Source organism: Aristolochia californica, unplaced genomic scaffold (genome assembly GCF_029961685.1).
Source record: "Aristolochia californica isolate CCGP_79_NKW_82.1479 unplaced genomic scaffold, dmAriCali1.0.hap1 SCAF_12, whole genome shotgun sequence".
NCBI lineage: Eukaryota > Viridiplantae > Streptophyta > Magnoliopsida > Piperales > Aristolochiaceae > Aristolochia > Aristolochia californica.
Window position 1 is genome coordinate 15,951,708 of NW_027181793.1, and position 23,080 is coordinate 15,974,787.

General features: G+C 36.4%; 2 protein-coding genes across 2 annotated transcripts in view; one reads left to right on the plus strand and one right to left on the minus strand.

The window, feature by feature from the left end:
* Window positions 1-810: 810 nt before the first annotated feature.
* LOC137946909 (uncharacterized) lies at window positions 811-1,926 on the minus strand. The gene is made up of 2 exons (XM_068793191.1): window positions 1,489-1,926; window positions 811-1,370 (listed from the first exon to the last, which is right to left on the minus strand). The coding sequence occupies exons 1-2, from the start codon at window positions 1,780-1,782 to the stop codon at window positions 996-998; spliced, it is 669 nt and encodes a 222-aa protein (XP_068649292.1). The 5' UTR covers window positions 1,783-1,926; the 3' UTR covers window positions 811-995.
* Window positions 1,927-18,155: 16,229 nt separating this feature from the next.
* LOC137945935 (pectinesterase 31) overlaps window positions 18,156-23,080 on the plus strand; it is a 65,202-nt gene continuing 60,277 nt past the window's right edge. Inside the window, exons 1-2 of the mRNA XM_068792039.1 lie at window positions 18,156-18,551; window positions 18,648-18,752. Of these exons, the coding sequence (XP_068648140.1) occupies window positions 18,312-18,551; window positions 18,648-18,752 (345 nt within the window). The 5' untranslated portion in view covers window positions 18,156-18,311. The remainder of the gene's footprint in view (window positions 18,552-18,647; window positions 18,753-23,080) is intronic.

Consider the following 23,080-nt stretch of genomic DNA (forward strand, 5'->3'; position numbering starts at 1 on the left):
AGAAAAGGGCTTATTAGAGCTAGAATCTAGTCAATCTCTTTGAGAGATTGTATTTGTGAAAAGCGTGTATTGAGCTATTCGTGGCTTAAAGAGAGCCGAAATTTCTTTGTGTAAATTTCAGCTATTTGAGCTTTGGTTAGTGGAATTTTTCAAGGGTTCTTGAGTAGTGAGTGCCAATAAGGGAAAAATCAATAACAAAATTTTTTTTGTCTCCTATGGTGTGTGATTTATTTACATTATATTCGATATGTTGCATATTTTTATTACACTTCGTAACTAAAGTTTTTAACTTAAAATTTTCAATTTATCCCCCCCTTGAGAAGCCACCTGGGCCAATAGAAGTTTCCTTACCATTGCAATATTGTGCAACTATTGCAATTTTTTGTCTACTAGTCACCAATGGAAAAAGGACGAAGGGGTTTTAGTGCCCTTCTGCCATGAGTTTTTGCTCTTGTCAGGAGGGAGAAATCATCAACAGAGAACCTTTTTGTGATTGTGTGTTGCCTACCTCACTAGTAGGTTGAAGATGGGGGTTGGGAAGAAAGGAAGAGGAGACGAAGAGAATTAGGTAGTAAGAAGAGAAGGGAAAAAGGGAGTGGGGGAATGAACGCCCTCTCCCAATGATTTTCCAGGGGATGAATTTTCCATGGAAAATTAGGTGACTTTTTAAATAAAAATTTCCATAAAGATATGTCTTTCCAGGGAATGAAAGGGCACTAAGTTTACTCCTAAGCCTTGCATTACATTATAGCCGATTTTTTATAATGTAAACACGTTTTCGTGTAAAAACCCTAAAAAGCGATCGTCCCAACCCTGTTCGTTTGCAGTCGAATGACTAATTGATTAAAAAAAATCAGAAACAGAGTAACAAAGAGTAAAAAAACGAATGATTTTGGGGCAGGTGCTCAAAATTGACGAACCCGCGCCCCTGCTTTACCCATCACAACGAAAGGTAAAAAGGCGAGCTAATATATGTCATCTTCAACTGTCTACTCTCAGAGCAACCAGGAATTTTTCATCTGCAAATCAGAGGAGTCCCCGAAGCATTTAGCTCTGACCAAGCAGAAGTAGGTGCAGAATCCCGATGTGGATTGGATTCTGTTGGTCTTCAAGATATAACATGCCCCACAATGGAGCCCTCTTCCTTGAACAAGCAAGAACCAGCAGGCGGAGCCGTCGTCTTCGCTATCCTTGAGCCGTTCCGCTAGAATAACCCCTTGAGGCCTCCGGCTCCCTTCCCTCCATCTCCTCTGAAGAAGAGACCAGCACTCTGCCACCGCTTTTTCTTTCTCCAGCCTCATCTTCGATCCCGGCTTGGGCATGGAGTAGAGCAGCAACAGGAACGGAGCATCGCCAACATTCCTCACAATCTGCTTCACGAATTGTAGGTTTAGAATTAATGGACAGCAAAAATAACAAAAACTAGTGGCAAACATTATTTTTTTTTCTGATCTATGTCAAAACAAAAAGGTGGAGAAATCGACCGACCTCTGTAACAGACTCACTGATCCACTCATCCAACATTTCAGGAACGACGGGTTCCTCATCCATGACGCTGTTACCCCTTCCACACCAATCTTCCTCCTTGAAAGAAAACGAAATCGGATAGAATTCCTCCTCCCGCCGATCAGCGACCAGGCACGTCCCCCCATTTTGCCTGGAATTGCTCAACCCTAAGCTGCAAGACGCCATCCGCTGCAACCGATTCCTCTTCTGCGTATTAAAAAAAGCCCTTCTCGGCTGAAGCCTGACCGAAGATGATGCCGCCGCCGCCACCGCCATAAGCAAACCACCAGCTCAATCGTCAAAATCTTCGTAAGTGGATAAAGGGAAATACCGCGGAAGAGAAATCGAGAAAGCTGCAGACCGGACGAGAGTCACGAAGCCTCTGAAATTCCAGAGAAAGGAAGAGAGCGGGATGAAAGGAAACCCGATGCGTGGGCAATCTTAACGGCGGACCGAGCGGCGTGTTTTATTGGTGAATCCGACGTGGCAGGTCATGCATTCCACGCGCGCTGACTCGTGTCTGCACGCGCTTTCCTCGCACGTTGTTCATGTTTTAGGTGGAGGACCCTAACTGGTGGCCACGTCAGCATGAAGTACGGAACACCGACACTTGGTTGTGTGCCTTCGTCATTTTCTCGGTTGTCTGGGGAGCTGATAGAAAAACACGCTCAGGCGAACAATAAAAGAAAACAGATGCTGACAGGGTATAGATCTCATACTGCCTCCAAAGGTAAAATGAACTCTGATTATGGTTCATGTTCTTTATGGAATTTAGACAAGCTTAAAATTGATCGAGAGATAAACTTAAACTATCATTCCAAGAAAAAAGAAAAAAGAAAAAAGAAAACCATGAACCACAATGCTTTTACGTGAAATAGTTCAAGTTACCCATCTGAGATTCACAAGGACTTGGGATCTACATTTTTAAGTCGTTTGCAGATTCACCACAAAGTAACCAGGGGGACTGACTTTGTTCTGCGCAAGGGTGCTCTTAAGACTGTTCAGATTATGACTGAACGGAGACAAGGTAACAAGAAGGTAACAAGAGTCTCTGGGTTGGAATCATTCTTGCTGGATGTGGAGACATTGGCACCTGAGTTGCATGCAGTACTTCAGTGGCTGAGCTTCCAGGTATGCATACTTTTTATATGTATTCAAAATTCAAGTAAAAAATAATGTTGGATTATGTCAATGATACTCAACTTCTAAACCTTTGTCGCATTGGTTTGTTGATGAAAATATGCATAGTAAATGAACATGATATGCCAACAATAGTAACTGCGGGATAGAAGATATCAACAATTGATTCACGTGTGTTGAAGTCAGTATTAACCGGATAAGATAAACTTTGGGTTTCTAAAGGTAAATGTCACTTCTCTCTCTATTTTATTTTAATTTATTATTATTATTACTAGCTTATAATAGATATATATTCTATTATAGGCAAATATTATTTGGTAGATGCTGGATATATAAATCTTCCAGAGTTTTTGGCTTCATATCAATGGACTTGTTATCATTTGCAAAAAAATGGAAATAACACTCCTACAAATGAAAGAGAATTATTTAACCGAAAATACTCATCTTTATGGAATATTATCGAGTGTACATTTTGGGCTTTAAAAACTCGTTTCAAGATATTAAAAGATACTCCTCTTGATTTTGATGTCTAGGTAAAGATTGTGATTGCTTACTATATATTGCATAATTATATATACATGGAGGATTACATGGATTTATTTGAAGATGAAGATAGTGATTGTGGTGATGATTTTGAGGATGATATGGACACACAAAGAAGTACTCAGAGGGAGTTTGCAGTACAATATGCAAGAGCATCATATTTTCGAGATATATTAGCAATTCAGATGTGGCAAAAATTATTGACTATAATATTTTAATGAAAATAAATATTTTTGGTTGTATTTTGTCTGTACAATTGTAGGTTTTTTATATTAAATATTAGATTAAGTTATATTTGTGTTATTTTTATTTTTATTATTACGTTGTTTACGTAGTACATTGCATAATGAATAGTTTAACAGTGAGAATTTAAACATTTTTTTAAAATAATAATTTCATTAACTATTTTGATATTATAAAATTAAGTATTTATGTAATTATTTTACTTTTTATATATTTATTTAATAAAATAATGTTATTTTGATATTATTAATAAACTAAATTTATGTAATAAAATATTCATTTTATATAACTATTTCATATTTAGACAGTACAAAATTACAATTTGATTACAATTTTAATATTATAAAAGTAAGCATTTGTTTAATTATTATATTTAATATATTTAATTCATTAACTAATATTAATTTAATTTTCTAAAAATCAGATCTATCAAAATATTTAATTAATAAATAATCTCTCTGCACATTACACAACAGTTTTCCATTGTGCACACTAGCACAAAAAAGTACTTTACACTGCACTTTACATAGTGTACACTAACACAAACAAGTACTTTACACTGCTTTTCATTGCGCACACTAACACAAACAAGTGATTTACTTTCACTTTCACTTTCCACAGCACTTACAATGTGCACTAACCCTCCCAAGTGAAAGTGAATTCGATTTCAGTAGGGAAAGTGGTTCCAAAAGTGTTAGTGCATTGTGTAAGTGAATAGCGAAAATGAATTACACATGTAATTCACTTTTACTCGTTGTTTCACTCGACGCTCAACATTGAGCCTAAACTCATATTAATTTAATAATAACATATCCTATTTATTTATTAATTCATAATTTTTAATATTATATTATATTACTAATTTAAGAGTAATAATTAAGATATCTTAAAAGTAAGAATTCGATCAAGTATCTAGAGTAAATATTTTTTTTAAATTATTATTTTTTTATAATTAATTAAATTAATATTTTTATTTTTATTTGTAATTATTGTATTAATTTAGTCTAAAAAAACATCTATCTTATTTTATTAATAAAATACCTTATTTATTTATTTGTTATTTTCATGACTTTTAATAATATATTAAATTATTAATTTAAGAGTGATAATTTAGATATTGTAAAAGTAAGAATTTGAATCTATACAATAAAATTAACCATGCTTGTTTAGGTATATTATTTTTATATTTAATTAATTTATTATTTTTATTTAAATATTTTAAATTATTTATCTTATTTTAAATTTAAAAGTTAAATAAAACTATCTAATAAAGTTAAATCTATCAGTATTTTATTAATAAATTTATTCTCCACTTTCCACTAAAATTTTCATTGTGCATACTAACACAAGAAACTACTTTACACTGTACTTTCTATTAAACACACTAATACAAAAAAATAATTTACTTTCACTTTGCACTGAACTTTCAAAGTACAATAACTATTGCCCATACAAGAACTTAAGTCGTTCAATTGATTACAACAACTCATTTAAGCTTACGATCACATAGATTTAGTACCAAACTAAACATATAGATCTACAAAGGATACTTTAGCAGCGAACTACGCTTCACAAGTTTAGATTTATACAAAGATTTGCAGTAGCTATTGGCATATTGGGTTTAAATCCACTCAAGGACTTTGAACATCATCTACCTACACAAGAGCATATGGCTCACAAAAATGAAATAGTAGGCTGACCAGCTTTATCTCCACAACCACATACAACTTCTCTCAATCAAACTGAGGTGAGGATAGTCTTGCCCAGCCAAAGATGTGATCTAGTTTGAAAGAGTTACTTAAAATTTCAGCTGAACACAAATGTCACTCACTGCTAAAAAAATTCACAAAATAAGCACAAAAATATAGGTACATCAATCCCAATTACTTACTCTACATCACGGGAAACTTAACAAGTCCTAATGTGACTAGATTTCAAAATCTAAACTCAAAGCAATTCAGATTGGTTTTGAAATCACATGGGAGGAGAGGGCAACACTTAAACTGATCGATTTAAAACTGATTTCAAAGTATAGGAACTTAAGTTCAAATATGCTTAACCAACACAAATCAAGATATTTCAAGGTATAAAGTTAAATATGCGTGTTTATTTTTTTTTTTGTAAAACATCCCCATATAATGAATATTCAAAGCCCCTTTCAATTGCCTAGATAATTCCTAATCAAGGCAAATGCTATATTAGATTTGCTTGTTGGAACAACCAATATGATTTCAAAGTAATTGTGCATGAAATCTAGCAAGGATCACTGTAAGTGAATAAAATACCCAAGTAAAAAGTACTTATCTCTTTAATGTTAGCCTAGGAGGCTTCTCAAGAGGGTGGTGAATTGAGAATCATGCAATTAAAACTTTTAATAAACTTTTAATGTTTGAATTAAAAATCGAATGCAAGTAAAATCAAATACACACTATAAAGGAGACAAGAAAATTTTGTTATCGATGTTCTCCTAGTGATAGTCACCGCCCAAGAATCCCTTGCTTGGAAAATTCTACTATATGGCTCTATTAACAGAAAATTACACAAAAGAGACGTTGACTCTCTTTTAAGCCACGTGTATGCTCAAATACATGAATAAAAATCTCTCCTACATATTAAATGGCTAAATTCTAGCTCTAGAAAGCCCTCCTATCTAGATTAATTGGCTCTAGATCAACCTTACAAGAAAATAATGAAAATCCAAAACAAAGAAAAATTTACACCCTTTGAGATATGGAGAGATAACTTTCTCCTTGAGATTTTCAAGTCTCCAACCTTACATGCACAAGAGGAATGCTTTTTAGAGATTGAAGGACAATGATGTACAAAGATTTTGAGAGAGATAGGTAATTTTGCAAGTCTCTAGCTCTTTTTCTCTCAAAAATAGGTTTGTGAAGAAATTCAGGTAAAAACAGTGATTAAGTGATCTTAAATGCCACTAAATGCTCTCTACTACACGTTTGGAGGGGTATTTATAAGTTTCTCCTTCAAACTAGTTTTTTTTTCCTATTACAAAAGGTTACAAAAATTGTTAATCAATCACTAGAAAGGTATAATTGATCAACCATGTATAACATCTATTTTTTTTAGTTCCCCATGCTTGTTGATCGATCAGTAGAATTCTCAACTTTTCAGAAATGGTTGGTTGATCGCTCACTCCTTTTAAGTTGATCGATTATGCTTAGTAAATCTAGCTATGCATCACTCTTTGTGATCGATCATAGTTTCAATATGATTGATCACGTTTTATAGCTTCATTAGGCAACTTTCTTTATGATCGATCAATCCCCATAGGATGACCGATCGTGCTTTATAATCTTCTACTAGTCCCCATTTTGTATGATTGAGTAAGCTTAGTAGGTTGATTTGCTAAGAGGAGAGGGGGGGGGGGGGGGGGTGTGGAGGAGATGATTGCTCTTTTGGTTCAAGTTTAAGTTCAAATTCAAGTGAACAAACTAATTCAAGTTCTAGTAAAAGTTGGTGTTAGTGTGGATGAGTTCAAGTGCACTGGAAAACAGTTTCCAATGTTAGTGCCCAAAATAAAAAAATATGATGTAAAGAAGAGAATGAGTAACTTTTTATAATATACGTAAATAGAATATATACCTAAATAGATAATTAACCAAAACAAACGTGGTTACTACACTAATAAGTAATTTAATGTAGAATTAAAATATATTAATATACTAATTTATTAAATAAGATATTACATTAATAAATGATTGTAGTTTATTATAAATTAATACAATAATTACGTGTGACAATTAAATTTGCACTAATTAATTATAAAAAAAGATAAATAAAAAGTTAAAAAATAACATAAATGAATATAATAAATAAATATATTATTTTATTAATAACATAAGATATATTTTAACATACTAATAAAAAAATCTCATTTTCAATGTCTCTCACCCATTGACATACTCGATTGCAAATTTTTATCGCCAAAGCCTACAGATCCAACAAAGTCCATGGTCAAGTATAGGGTTAGATACATTGTATACATGTTCATTGAGAGGACAATTGTTTCAGAAAGTATCAAGAGGCAAACCTTGTCAGCCAGTGGATCAAAAGTTGCATAAAGTTCAAAGTCCTTAGTGATCCAGCACAATAAAACTATAACACAAGAAAACTGGAGTAAGGATCCTAAAGTGGAGCGCCACTAGGAAGCCAAACAATAACATAGAGAGAGGCTGAGAGAAGAGAACTCAATTGTCACAAAATCTGAAAATTGAATAAATGCATACACATTCATATAGATATGCATACAACAATCATACAATTAAGAATTTCAAATGTAGTACCATAGTTTTCATCTCGTATGAACTGTGTTTTATGAGGGCATGATTGTCTACTGTGCATGGAAGCAGATAGCTTTTTGATAAGTTTTTGATAACTCACTCTCAGAATTCAAGCTCAAAATAAGTCTCTCACCAATGTTCATTAAAGAATAATATGGATAACTTGATTCAAGAATCTTAAATTGAAAAACCTTTAGAAGTACAAATTAGCAGTATAACTGTCAAAAAATTCTTAAGGTTCTTCCCAACAGACACAGTATGGAATCATCCAAAGACAAGTAAACTTCAAGAGTGAATGTCCCAAATTGAAGACAAATGCTACTAGATTGATTTTCCCAAGCCAAAGCGTCTTCCTATCTCAGTCTTCGACTTTGTAAATGCCTCTATTCTAATTATCTAAATAGTACAACTGGTTTTAGGGAAAGCGTGATGAGATTTAACATTGAGGCTGGTCTAAACAAAGAACTTTGAATCATTGGAGCACTGTATGTGTACGATTACAACAACACATGACTCGGTGGTGTCGTCGCTTGAATCACCATCGACACCCATATTCTCCGTGGGTGAGGTCGATTTGAGGGGGAGAGGCAACACTACTACAGGTCAAGAGCTAGAGAGAGATGACATAGGAAAAAGTGAGAGATGAGAGCGAGAGTAGAGAATCAAAGAGATAGAGCAGAGAGCGAGAGAGAGAAGAGAAAAAATTTCGGGCCTGACGAGTTCAAGTGGATGAACCAGGATTTTGGTGAGAATCCTAATTCACTCATTTTACTTTGGGGCTCATTCAAGTGAATGAATTGGTTCATTTACTTGAACTCGACTCTGGGTGCAAAACTAACAAGTTCAAGTGAATGAACCATGTAATCACATGAACTTGAACTTGAACCCACCAAAGAGGTTTTGCAAGTTTACAACTATATAATGCATTAGTTAAAAATGACTGTAAGATAAATATGCCCTAAAGCTCCAAGATCTTTTGTGTACCTCAAAATTAGAGTTTTGATGTTGTCCTCTTACATGACTAGAGTTCTTGAGAGTTTTCTATATAGCTTAGACTCTAATATTTAAGTTTTTTATTTCTTTTCTTGCAAGTGCTTCTTCAAGATGACTAGACCTTGTCATTGTGTCTCTTGAAGGAGTTGCATCTAAAATACTAGTACAAGCACGGTTAAGTTTTACTATTATCAAAATATAGATAGAAGTCAACCTAGGTCAACATTTATTGGGTGACTTTTCAAATACTAGAATCCAATGTCGAAATTCAATTTCAAAGTAAAGAGTGCGTTTGGAGTGGTCATTTTGTACTTTTTTAGGAGTCAAGAGAGGCAAAATCTTAGGGTGTAATCGACTTCAAATTTCTCAACATTCAAAAAATTGAACCATTGAGCTCATAAAGAGACATTTTTTTCTTTTCAAATCTTGATTAAAATTCACAAGAAAATGTGTAAGATTTTAGTGAAGAGTTGTGAATTACTTAAATAGGTCACTCATAGATATTGAAGACTTATCTTGGCTAAATCAAAACTTTCAATCTTATTCCAGAACTTCTCTAAAACAAGATTTTTAGATTGTTGTGGACTGGTTGGGTGGACTTCATTGGATGTCTCTTGTTTCTTTTTTGGGCATTCAAATTCTTTGAACTAGTCATTTGGATGCATCTCCAAATGGATGCTTCTGGTTCCTTTCTCTTTCTTCATTAATCGTACAATCTCTACCAATCAATTGTTCTTTCTACATTGCTCTCTTCTTTTTTCTTTAGCTCGATCGTTCAACTTGGCAAATGGGTACTTATAGATCCATTTTTCTCTCCTGTTGAGTTGGATGAGGGTACTATGGTCTAATGACCTACTTCACATGGCCTTGTTTTCTTCTTTCTTCTTCTTGCCTTCATTCAGCTAGCCACTCTATCGTGAACTTTAACTAAGCCTTATCTTCCTTCTCTTCAGCCATATGGAGTGTGCTTTTTCAGAAAAGTAGTTTGCCCCTCTTTATATGGGCTGTCCGAATGATCTTTTCCCATTCAAATGGATATGTTGTTAAGTTGTGGAGCCTAATTAACACCTTATGCTGAGTTGGTATGCGGGTCAACCTTCACGGGAAGGTCGCCGTGGGAGCGGAGCCCCGGCCAAATCCACGATATATTATCTATTGTTTCATTAAGAGTAGTTTAGGGATTTCACACTTGTAATCCAATCGCCCTAATTTTCTCTTTATATTTGGGGGGTGCCATTGTTAGGGTTTTATCACCTAGAGTATTATCATCTGAGCAACATCATCTGTTGTGGCCGAAGAGGTTAGAGAAGCAATTTCTCTTATAAACTATTTCATCTTTATAGTGGATTACAGAAGCGGCAGAAGATAAAACGTAATCTCACCTTGAGGTGAACCTCTATAAACCTTGTTTTGCTCTCGTGCTTATTTTTTTTCCTTCTTTTGTGATTATTATTATTGCTCTCATTAGTTTGGAAATAAGGCGTCTAATTCCTAATAAGTGGTATCAAACCTTTGGTTTGTGATTGAGAACAATGGCTAGTGGAGAAGGATTGACACTTGGAATTAAAAAGTTCGATGGTATGGATTTTGGTTATGGAGGATGCAGATCGAAGACTATCTGTATAGTAAAAAGTTGCACTCACCACTTTTGGATATGAAACCAGAAGGTATGAAAGATGATGAGTGGAATCTCCTTGATAGATATGTGTTGGGATTAGTCCGGTTAGCACTGTTGAAGAGCGTTGCCCTCAACGTGGATTAAGAGAAAACTACAGCGGGGATGATGAAGATTTTGTCTGACATGTATGAGGAGCCTTCCACAAATAATAAGATATATCTCATGATTTTTTTTTCAATTTAAAGATGACAAAAAAATACATCAGTGACATCACATTTGAATGAGTTTAGCACGATTGTCAATCAATTGACCTCCGTTCAAATTAAATTTGATGATGAGGTTCATGCTTTAATTCTTTTGGTGTTTCTGTCAAATTGTTGGGAGCCTATGAGGGATGTCGTCAGCAACTCTGTAGGCAATGGGAAGTTGATCTTTAATGATGTTTGGGATACCATTCTCATTAAGGAAGTTCGTAGAAAGGATACGGAGAATAGTTGACATCTAATTCTACCCTAAATGTCGATACTAGGGGCAGAAACTTCAAGAGTAATTCCAACAAGGGTAATGGTAGATGGAAGTCAAGGAATGGTAGAAGTAAGTCCATATTCAGAAAGAATGTGGAGTGTTGGAATTACAAAGCACTGAAGAAGGATGAAAAGAAAAGTGATGTTGCAAATGCGGTGACTGAACATGTACAAGATGTTTTACTCTTGTCAGTTGATAGCCCTATTGACTCTTGGATGTTAGATTTAGGAGCATCTTTTCACATCACTACGCACCGTGAGATCATGGAGAATTATGTTACTGGAGTTCACGAGAAGGTGTATCTTACTGATGGAGAACCTTTGGATATTGTCGGTATTGGTAATGTTAGTTTGATGATGTCAAATGGGTCAGTGTAGAAAATTCACAAGGTGAGACATGTACCAAAACTTATGCGTAATCTGATCTCAGTAGGGCAGACTTTTAATGGTGCTACCTGGAAAGTCACTAACTGAGACATGGTTGTTGCACGAAGAGTTAAAACTGGAACCCTTTACATCACCTCTAGTTGCAGAGACAGGGTTGCAGTTGCTGATGCTGTTACTGATTCTGATTTGTGGCATTATAGGCTTGGTCACATGAGTGAGAAGTGAATGAAAGTGCTTCAGTCCAAACGAAAACTACCAGGGTTGAAAACTATAAACAACGGTTTGTGTTAAGGCTGTATTTTCAGCAAGCAAAAAAGGGTTACTTTTCTAAGGCTGGAAAGGAGCAAAAGACAACAAAATTGAAGTTGGTTCACACTGATATGTGAGGGCCTTCAACTATTACCTCTCTTGGTGGTTCTAACTACTATGGGTTTTTTTTCCTGAAAAAGAAATCTGATGTTTTTTATACCTTCAAGAGATGGAGAGCAATGGTTTAGAATGAGACATATTTGAAGGTGAAGTGTCTGCAGTCAGATAATGGGGGATAATACATAGATGATGATTTCAAGCGGTATTGTACTGATAATAGAATCAGGATGAAGAAGACTATTCCTGGAAAACCTTAACAAAATGGTGTGGTAGAGAGGATGAATAGGACTTTGAACACGTGTGCTAGGAGCATGAGATAGCATGTGAGATTGCTAAAGATGTTCTGGTCTGAGGCTATTAGCACCACTACATATTTGATCAACAAAGGTCCATCAACACCATTGGATTGCAAAATACCAAAAGAGCTTTGGAGTGGCAAAGGGGTAAATCTTTCTTTCTTGAAAGTGTTTCGTTGTGTTTCTTATATTCACATTGATTTTAGTGTTAGAAGTAAACTTGATGCTAAATCTACAATATATTTATTTATTGGCTATGGTGGTACTGAGTTTGGTTATCGCTTCTAGGATGACCAAAGTCATAAGGTAAACCGGAGCAAGGATGTGATATTCAATGAAGGTGTCTTGTATAAAGACATGTTGATAGTAGAGTTTGAGAGCACAATTGATGAAATCAAGAAGTTTGAAGTGATTCAATTGAGAGATCTTTCAGTTATTAAGATGGAGAATATTTCTCAGGAGGACCAGGATGTTTGGAATTAGATGCCTTAATTCCAAACTAATGAGAGCAATAATAATCGCCGTGGAAGAAGGGAAACAAGCACGAGAACAAACAATATTTATACAGGTTCACCTCAAGGTAAGACTACGTTTTGTATTTCGTTGTTGCAGTAATCCATTATGAATATGAAATACTTTACAAGAGAGATCGCACACAACTTACATGTCATTTTTCTCTAACCTCTCTCAGCCGTAACTGATGATGCTCCTCGGATGATCAAACCCTAATAGCGGCGCCCCAAATATAAAGAGGAAACTAGGGCAACCACGAAAAAAGAGTAAAATTTCCAAATTGCCCTTAATGAAAGAACAATTAATATATCATGGACCTGAAGGGGGCTCTGCCCCCAAACCCCTAGGAGGGGTCCAACCCCCACGAAGACCTTACCACGAAGGTCAATCCGCGTACCGACTCAGCATAGGGCATTGATTAGGCTCCATAACTTAACACAGGGAAACATACCCCCAAAAGTAAATCTTAACATTCTTGTTGAACTCAAGAGATCTACCAGAACTAGTAGACCACCACAGAGGTACTCTCCTGAGTTGAATTATATTCTCTTAACAAACAAAGGTGAACTAGAGAGCTATGAGGAATTCGTGCAAGCTGACGAATCAACCAAGTGGGAGTTGGCCATGCAGGATGAGATGGATTCACTGTTATCTAATCAGACGTGGTAGTTGATCAAGTTACCAAAAGTGAAGAAGGTCTTGCAGATTAAATGGGTGTACCGAATAAAAGACGAACATGATGGCAGCAAGTGGTACAAGGCAAGACTGGTGGTAAAGGGCTTTCAACAAAAAGAAGGCAATTGAAGACTTACACTTAGAGCAGTTGGATGTAAAGATAGCCTTTCTTCATGGTGATTTGGAGGAAGAAATTTACATGATGCAACCACAAGGTTTCAAAGCATAAGGAAAGGAGAAAATAGTGTACAAACTTCAAAAGATCTTGTATAGTCTTAAACAAGCTCCAGCTGTATAAGAAGTTTGACATCTTCATGAGTAGTATTGGTTTTTTGAGGTGCCAGGTAGATCATTGTTGTTATGTGAAGAAACTTGACTACTCCTACATCATTCTACTACTATAAGTTGATAACATGTTGATAGCAGATGCTCGCAAACAGGAAATAGATAAGTTGAAAATAGAGTTGTCCAATAAGTTTGCAATGAAGTATTTGGGTGTTACAAAACAAATCCTTCGGATGAGGATTACTCGGGATATTGATGTCTTGAAACTGTAACAAGAAGAATATTTGAAGAAGTTGCTGAGCAAATTCAACATGAATGATGCAAAACCAGTGAGTACTCCTTTGGCTAGTCACTTTAGGCTATCTAAGGAGCAGTCACTTTCTCCGGAGTAGAAACCAGCTTACATGGCCAATGTGCCTTGTTGAATTTATGGAAAAGAGAAATACTTCATTGACTTATTATAATCAGAGTACATGAATCTCTATTTATAATAGAGGAAGGTAGTAGAGTCCAATTAGAATAAAACTACTTTTGTCCCAATTACACCAAAACTCTAACTCTTAAAGATAAGTCCTAGCATAATTAAATAACTCAATATAGGTAAAAGACAAACATTACTCAAACTAGAACTCTTCTAGGACGTGACCATAAGATAAAGATGTATTTGTAAGTCCTTCTTGATCTTCCAACTTATGTGATAAGGATGCCAGCTCATGGTAATCATTGTGGGTCCTTCTTATGTGTTTGGGCCCATCTTGTGGACCTTCCTTGGTTATGTGGTCCATCTTATAATACTCTTAGATATGTGGGTCTTCCTTGGTCGTGTGGGCTTGGGTCTATCTTCTAACACTCCTCCTCAAGCTGGGGGGTGAGAGAACAACATGAACTCTTAGCTAGCTAAAAATGATGTATAAATTTTTTTTTGTATAAAATGGCACATCTTCCAATATGCCTTCATCTTCCAACACTCCCCCTCACGCTATTGCGCCCTTCCATGAGGCCCTGTTTGCATAATATAAGTGAGAGTAAAAATCACTCCTAGCCGGTAAGACATTGCTCCATACTCCACTCCTAATGCTGGATGTAGGGCACACTCTGTCTTCTGTAGGTAGTGTGTCTATTGGCATTGCTATGAAGTGTCCACCACCGTGTCCCTCCACAGGACAACGACTCTCAAGTGGTAGGGGTAATAAGGGGTTGATGGTTTATTTATAATGGTGTCCCAATTCGGACACCGACTCTCATGGTATCCCAACCGTGATATTTTTTAGAGTTAAATTTATCATGGTATCCGAATCCGGGCACCGACTCTCATGGTGTCCCAACCATGATATTTTTGAGAGTTAAATAAATTATGGTATGAGAAAAGGTACTGAGGCCACCTCTTTTTCAATAATAATGTCTCACCCAAAGAGACATAATAATAGGAGCTATAGTGTAACACGACCATCTTCTAACACATATAACACGAACCAAAATAATAAACCTTGTAGAAGGACCCATGAAATAATCATAATCCGATATAAATATTTTTTCTTAGATGCATAAGCTTCATCTTTTGTGCTCCCCTTTTAGTGAATATTTTGGTCACATAAACTCATCCACAACATATGGAATACAATACCTCTTTCTTGTACTTCTTCTATTTGTCCCCCTCAAGCTGGGAGGTAATGGCAATGATCCCAGCTTGAACCAAATATCATAGATGTAGAAATAAGCCCAAATAACAGAAATGTATAAATAAGCCATCAAACCAGGGAGAAGTGAGATATTTTCCTAATATATCAACTCAAAAAGTGACGCAAAACAATGGGCATAAATTCGGATTTTTCAATAAAACAGAATACCAACATGACCTTTAATTCTTCCAATGCAAATATTTCTTTAAATATAAATTAGATTGACATGAAATTTTCTCCTTATGAAACTTGAATTAAATACCTTTTATTCAAGTATAACTTCACTTCATAAAATATAATAATCACAAGATAAATAATCTGATATATTTCTGTCTCTGTCATCTGGCCGAACTAAGTACTATTTCTCCTTGTTTTCCACCATGACCATGGACTCTTCCAAGATCAATATCTCCTTATAAAAAAATTATACCGAGAATTGGTTGAATATTTAAGAAAATAGACTTACATATATTTCTTTTGATATATAATTATCCATATAATGTCTCTTTCTTGATAACATAAAATACCTCAAAAATTGAAGCTTTTTGCTGCTGCTCGAACCTCTTTTGCAATCTGACCTTTGCAGCTTCGAATATCGATATCTCTTTATGTGCCTTATGCTTCTACTATTGGTAGTCTCATGTATGCTATGGTGTGCACTAGACTAGACATATCTCATGCAGTGGGAGTTATAAGCAGATATATAAGTAGTTAGGGTAAACAACATTGAGAAGCAGTGAAGTGGATTCTCAAGTATTTGAGAGGAACTGCAAAGTCAACTTTATGTTTCAGAAAGTCAAACTTGGGATTACAAGGTTATGTAGATGCTGATATGGTTGGAGACATTGATGGCACGAAGAGTACCACTGGATATGTACACACATTGGCTGGTACAATAATTAGTTGGGTCTCTAAGTTGTAGAATATAGTTGCTCTTTCTACTACTGAGGTAGAATATGTCACTATGATCGAGGCCAGCAAAGAGATGGTATGGTTGTAGTCTTTTATGAAAGAGTTAGGTCTCCAATATGGGAAGAATGTGTTGTATTGTGATAGTTAAAGCGCTATTCATTTAGCAAAGAACTATATTTATCATACCAGAACAAAGCATATATAGGTGCGTTATCACTTCATTATATCGACTCTTGAAGATGGAGTATTATCACTTGAGAAGATTCAAGGGAGTCAGAATCCGGTTGATATGTTGACAAAAATAATTACAATTGAGAAACAGAAGTTGTGTGCAACTTCAGTTAGATTTCTCTCTAAGGATTGAGAAGTTGTTGCCGTTGTAGAGGAGATATTAATGATGGATTAGTCTCCAAGTCTGAGATTGTTAAGTTGTGAAGCCTAATTAACAACTTACATTGAGTTGGTACGTAGATTGACCTTCGCAGTAAGGTTGTCGTGGCGGTTGGAAGGGGGGCGGGGAGCTCCCCTCTCCGGGGTGTGGGGGCAGAGCCCCCACCAGATCCATGATATATTGACTACTGTTTCATTAAGGGTAGTTTGGAGATTTCACACTTGTAATCCGGTTGCCCTAATTTTCTCTTTATATTTGGGGACATCGTTGTTAAGGTTTTATCACTCGGAGTATTATCATTGGAGCAACATCATCTGTTGCAACTGAAGAGGTTAGAGAAGCGATTTCTCTTGTAAACTATTTCATCTTTATAGTGGATTACTGGAACGGTGAAAGATAAGACATAGTCTCACTTTGAAGCGAACTTGTATAAATCTTATTTTGTTCTCGTGCTTGCTTTTTTTTTCTTCTTTCGCGATTACCATTATTTCTCTCGTTAGTTTGGAATTAGGGCATTTAATTCCTAACATATGTTACCAAAAGTTTTTTTAGGGATTTTTCAGCTTAAGACATACTTAACATACATTATTACTAATTTTAAATATTTGTTATCATTAAAATTGTCTCAATAGGGATCTTAAGACTAATATTTTCTCTTTTTATATGATGATAAACATTTATGAACAAATAAAAATATATGCACAAATAAGGGCATAATCATGAATAAATATTGAGAAATTCCTTTGAGTTTTTATCTAACTTTTTTATCTTGATCCCTGAGTTCAATGCAATATTTTTTTTTGCCCTTTTAGTTGTTTTGTCGTAGAATTTCACTCAGATTTTTCTCCATCTTTTAAAAACTTATCATGCACCCAATAATATTTTTATATGCCTTAATTTCCCCCCATTTTTACCTCATCAAAATTTTTAATTGGGACTATATGTATAGTATCCCTATAGATATGCTTCTTGTGTCATCGTGTAATATGCTCTCTCTCTTTGGCTATTGCATTTTACTACCATTCTCTTAGGTATGTACATTTTTTTTTAAACATCTGCTCCCCCCTTGTTTTTTTTTCGACTATCTCATATTTTCATGTATGCAAGCATTCACAAGCCCAAGTCAAATACACTATCAAATAACCATCATAAGAGACTGACACTGTGTCTTGGCTCAGGCTCAGAGAAATTTGAGGCATCTCTTTGCTAAGAAGATTGCCTCTACCTCTCCTTTTCGCAAAGACTCCATCTTTGTACTTCCCTCTTTACACTTTTGCATTTTGGATACTTTTGGTCTTGTCCTCAACTCTTAACTTCAGAGCCTATTCTTCCTCACTTATCTATTCTCCTTTGTAAACCACTAAAAATTGTGGTATTCTTGTGTTTGGCACTTCATTTTTTAAATCATTTTGTAAAAGTTCTATTTGAAGAGTTTAAAATTGATATTAAAATATATAAACCTATTCATCCCCTCTAGGACTTTGCTTTAATGTCCTTTTCACTTGATGACAGGACATTCAAGATGATATTTTTAGCAAATGTGTATGAATATCTCCTACTTAAAAAGATATTTTAGATATTTTAATCTGAAAAATAGCACTTTATTTTATTATGCTGAATTTATAAAGGTGGTTGCCGGAAGACTCACTTGAGCAGAGTTTCGAATTAGCTTGACTCGGACGAGTTACATCGATCCAAATCCGATTTTTTGTGGAAGGATCTGATGCTCTCCTAGTCTTCAACCTCAGTTACTCTTCCGCAGGCGTGTCGATATCTGCTTCGAACTTTCGCAAACGTCATATCATGTGACGTTTTTTCGGTGTGAATCTGATCGAGAAAGTGACAGAGTGCTACCGAGTAGTTTCCATAGTTGGAAGGGCCAGTGTGAATTCGTCATTTAGTTCGAAATCGTTCGTGTGGTGATTGAGTGACAGAGATGGCGCGAGTTCTAAACGTTGCCAAAGACGGGAGCGGCGAGTTCGCGACGGTGCAAGAAGCGATAGATATTGTTCCTCTATGCAACACCCGTAGAACAATCATTCGTATCAGCCCCGGCATATACAGGCAGCCCCTGTACGTGCCCAAGACCAAAAACCTTATTACCCTTGCCGCCCTGCGACCTGAGGATACAATCCTCACCTGGAACAACACGGCTGCCCGTATCGATCACCATCAGGTCGGTATTCAATGAAAATTCCTTTACTATCACCTCTTGCTTCTTGTGTTTCTATTGTTGTTCGAATATCTAGCCGTACATTTTCTCTTGTTACAGGGCTCTCGATTAATCGGTACTGGGACATTTGGCTGCGGCAGTACCATTGTTGAAGGCGAGGATTTTATCGCGGAGAATATAACATTTGAAAACTCCGCTCCTGAGGCACGACTTCCTGCAACTTAACTGTCTATTGTTACTCTTAGAGTAAACATATCTTTATGCTCTATTCAAATTGTCGAGTAGACGCCTCTACCTAAGACGCGGTTTTCTACTACGATTAATGCCATTTGTCTGTTTTTTTATTCATTGGAGTAGTATGTTTGCTGGGCACAACCAATTTATTCTGCAGTAGTTTATTCTGCCATATGTGTACTGCTGTATCAAATAACTCGAGTCTGTTTTTTGAAAGGATTCTTCATCTGAAAGTATTAGCTGTGAACAATTTGTGGCTGGCATTTTGCGTGATCGACTTACCAAACCTTAGGTACTGACAGTTTACTGTTTTTTTTTTTTTTATATGAAGAGTGTGAATTTATCGAAGATTAGAAAAGAAAAGAGTACAAACTAGGGGGGGCTTCCCATCACAACTTGAAGGGATGTGCCCTGTTTGGCCTGACTATTGGCAAAGTGATTTGCTGAGCAGGCCACATGGGCCCAGGTACAATCAAGGGTGGATGTAATGTTACAGATATTGAGGTAAGTGTACCAATGTCGCCAAGGGGGGGGCACTTGACTTGGCACACCCGTCAGTGACAACCTCGGAGTTGCCCTCCACAATAAGGGGACCCGAGAATCAATCTTGGAAAATGATGAGGCTGTTGAGGAGGCTTGCAAGCTCAAGCTGAGTTGGAGTCGGAGACACCAAGGGGCCAGCAAAGGCAACCAAAAGGGTGCTATCGGCAGAATGAGTACCGCCACCGAATCCAGCAGGTCCTGGGCAGTCCAGAGCACTGCCATCAAAGCTTAACTTGAGATAGCCAGCTGGAGGGGGTTGCCAAGTTTCCAGAGCGCTAGCCATCATTGCCGTGAGCTTTAGTTTCCCTGGAGGTGGGTGCCCTACAGGTGGAGGAATTCCTTTCTTAATAGGAGCCAGGGAAGCAAAAATTCCCCTGGAGGTACTGACAGTTTACTGAAAACAGATTAGAAAGAAAAAGTAAGTAAAGAGAGAATAAGAACCATGAATCGGCATTGGAAACTAAGAGAGAGGGAAGAGGAAAAAGGCAGAAAGAGAGACAGGAAAGTAATGAGAAAGAGGAAGAAAAGAGGGCAGAAAGCTATCAACTAATTCTTTTTAACTCATGTTAATTTTATTAGAACAGCTTAACTGTTTTCACATAAAGTTACAAACATGCACATAGGCCAATAATTTTTTTTTCATAATAATTGAGACAAAACTACATTCTGTCATTTAATGCCTTCAAGTATCACCAGGGCATACAGTTCAACATTAAAAAAAGAAGAAGAATTAATATGTAGTTCTCACACTTCTAGGCGTGTAATTCAATGAAACAGAAATGGCACTACACGTGTCATCTATATTATGGTAATATTGAAGGAGCTGTGGAGAGGGAGCCAATTTCCAGGTCATCCATTTCATTATAATGGCTGAATCACAATTTTTGGGTCATCCATTTGATCATAGTGGCTGAATCAGCCTTTACAAGTGCTAGAAAGGGAGGCACTATGCTAGCCAAAATTGAGCTTAAGCCTTTAGAGATTGAGCCCAATGAACCCACTATGCTCAATTTTAGCCTTTAGAAGGAGAGTTCATTGGTCCATGGTCTCCAGCCTGTTATCGAAGGAACCAGTATCCTCCAACTGTCTATAATTACGGAGGAGTACACAAAATGTTGAAAGCCACAGAACTTACTGGCTTTGAATAATATGTGGTGATACATTAACTCTATATGTCCACCTACAGATTAAGCTTCACCTTCAAAATTCTTGTGTTCAGCTCCTTTAATAGTATTATTACAGCAGAGGTTAGATTCTTAAAATTTTTTCTTGATATAGACAAGGAAGAACTATTTGAGTCAAGAGGGTGATGACTGAGCGAGAGGAGCACAATGAACAAGAGACGTAAGATGAGAGAAATTCAAACCTGAACTCTAGGGAACCAGGTAAGGATCATCAGGGCAGCATGAAGATTCGTCTAAACTCACAAACCATTGGGAAGAATTCTGAAATAGCCAGTCTGCCTTTGTTGACTTGCCTGCTAGATTTTTTATAGACATCATCATATTTGATCATGGTAAGGCCATTAACATTTCCCTCAAGTCCTCGGAGTGATGCTCTTTCATACAGATATCAGTCACCTTGTTGTGTAGCTTTAATGATACACCCAATTGCGTAATCTCAGAATGGAAGAAAGCTTTCTGGATAAAAAGCCAGAGATACTGTTTTAGTATTGAAGAAGATGGAAGGATGGGTATCCTGTCGTATCTCAGAGATGAGAAAGGAGCAATAGTATTATCACATCGAAGGTTAGATTCTTAAAGAACTTTCTTGATATTGACAAGGAAGAACTATTTGAGTTGAGGAAAAAAAGAGGGTGACGACAGATCAAGGGAAGCGCGATGAACAAGAGGCGTGAGATAAGAAAAAATCAAACCTGAGCTCTAGGGAACCTGGTAAGGATCATTCAGGACAGCATGAAGATTCATATAAACTCACAAACCATCAGGCAGAATTCAGAAATAGCCAGTCTGCCTTTCTTGATTTGCCTGTTAGATTTTTCATGGACGTCATCATATTTGATAATGGTAAGGCCATTAACATTTCCATGAGGTCTTTGGAGTGATGCTCTTTCATACAGATATCAGTCACCTAGTTGTGTAGCTTTAATGATACACCCAATAGCATAATCTCAGAATAGAGGAAAGCTCTCCGGATAAAAAACCAGATATACTGTTCTAGTATTGAAGAAGATGAAGGATGGTTGTACTGTTGTATCTCAGAGATGAGAAAGGAACAATAGTATTCACAGCAAAGGTTAGATTCTTAAAGAATTTTCTCGATATTGACAAGGATGATCTATTTGAGTCGAGAGGAAAAGGAGGGTGATGATAGTGCGAGAGGAGCACGATGAACAGGATACGTTTAGATCAGAGAAATTCAAATCTGAACTGTGGGGAACTAGGTAAGGATCATTTAGGACAGCATGAAGATCTGTCTGAACTCAAAAACTGTCAAAAAGAATTCAGAAATAGCCAGTCTGGTGGGCATTGCTGATTCAAATGCTGTTGAAGTGAGTGCTCTTCCATTCGGCCTCCGAATCTTCAAGGAACGTCTCTATGGCAAGCTGATTATTGAAGGAGACTCAAAGACTGTCATCAGTTAGTGTTTAAATGATAGCTTCCTCCCTTGGCGCCACTGGCCCATCATTGATTGTATTGCTGACATTGTGTCATCTATTCATTGTAATTGGAATCTCATTCCTAGATTAGCCAACTCTTTGGCTGAGAAATTGGCAAAATTCAGAATCTCCCAGCAATCTCTCATTGTTTGGGAAGACTTCCTCCCTTTGTAATCTGCTCGTTTGAGTTTTTGTCTTAATAAAATTCAGCACTATTTAAAAAAAAAAAAAAACCTGCCTGTTATATTTTTCATAGACATCATCATATTTGATAATGGTGAGGCCATTAACATTTCCATGAAGTCCTCGGAGTGATGCTCTTTTCATACATATATCAGTCACCTAGTTGTGTAGCATAATTTCAGAATGAAAGAAGGCTCTCTGGATAAAAAAACTAGAGATACTGTTTTAGTATTGAAGAAGATTGTTAAATTGGGTCCAAGGCCCTATCCCAAAATGACTAGCTAACTTAGGAAACCTCTTTACCAACTAATAAACTCAAGATCTTTGTACTCACTAATCTATGTGGGACTATTCCTTAACACTCCCCTTCACGTGTAGATCCTCTTTTGTGGCTCTGCAAGTGGATAATTTAGGAGTAGGCATTTTAGGTGTAGGCCCTCTTTTGTGGCTCTACAAGTGGATAGTTTTAGGTGTAGGCCCTTTATTGTGGCTCTACAAGTAGATAGTTTAGGTGTAGGCCCACATATGAGTATCTGCTCTGATACCATGTTAAGTTGGGTCCAAGGCCCTATCCTAAAATGACTAGTCAACTTAGGAAACCTCTTTACCAACTAATAAATCTATGTGAGACTATTCCTTAACAAAGATGAAGGACAGGTATACTGTCATATCTTAGTGATGAGATGTTACATGTTTAAGAGACTTAAATAATAGTGTGTGTTGATTTGTGTGTAGGGAATAGGAAGAGAAAGAAAAACATACTCTTTGAGCAATTTGGATAGAAAAGGGGAGTAGTAATTAAAAAAATTAGAAAGGGATCAACTAGGAAAATTTGAAGCTTTAGGGACGCTTTGTAGAATATGAGAGAGAAGGGGGGGGGGGGGGGGGTGGTTTGATTGTTCGGAGAAGATAAAAGAGGGAAAATTGAGGGGGAAAGAAGAGAGAAATCAGA

Coding starts and splice junctions, on each gene's coding strand:
- LOC137946909 (XM_068793191.1), bottom strand. CDS start 1,782: ATGGCGGTGGCGGCGGCGGCATCATCTTCGGTCAGGCTTCAGCCGAGA. Junction 1,371..1,488: donor TCAGTGAGTCTGTTACAGAG/GTCGGTCGATTT, acceptor TTCGTGAAGCAG/ATTGTGAGGAATGTTGGCGA.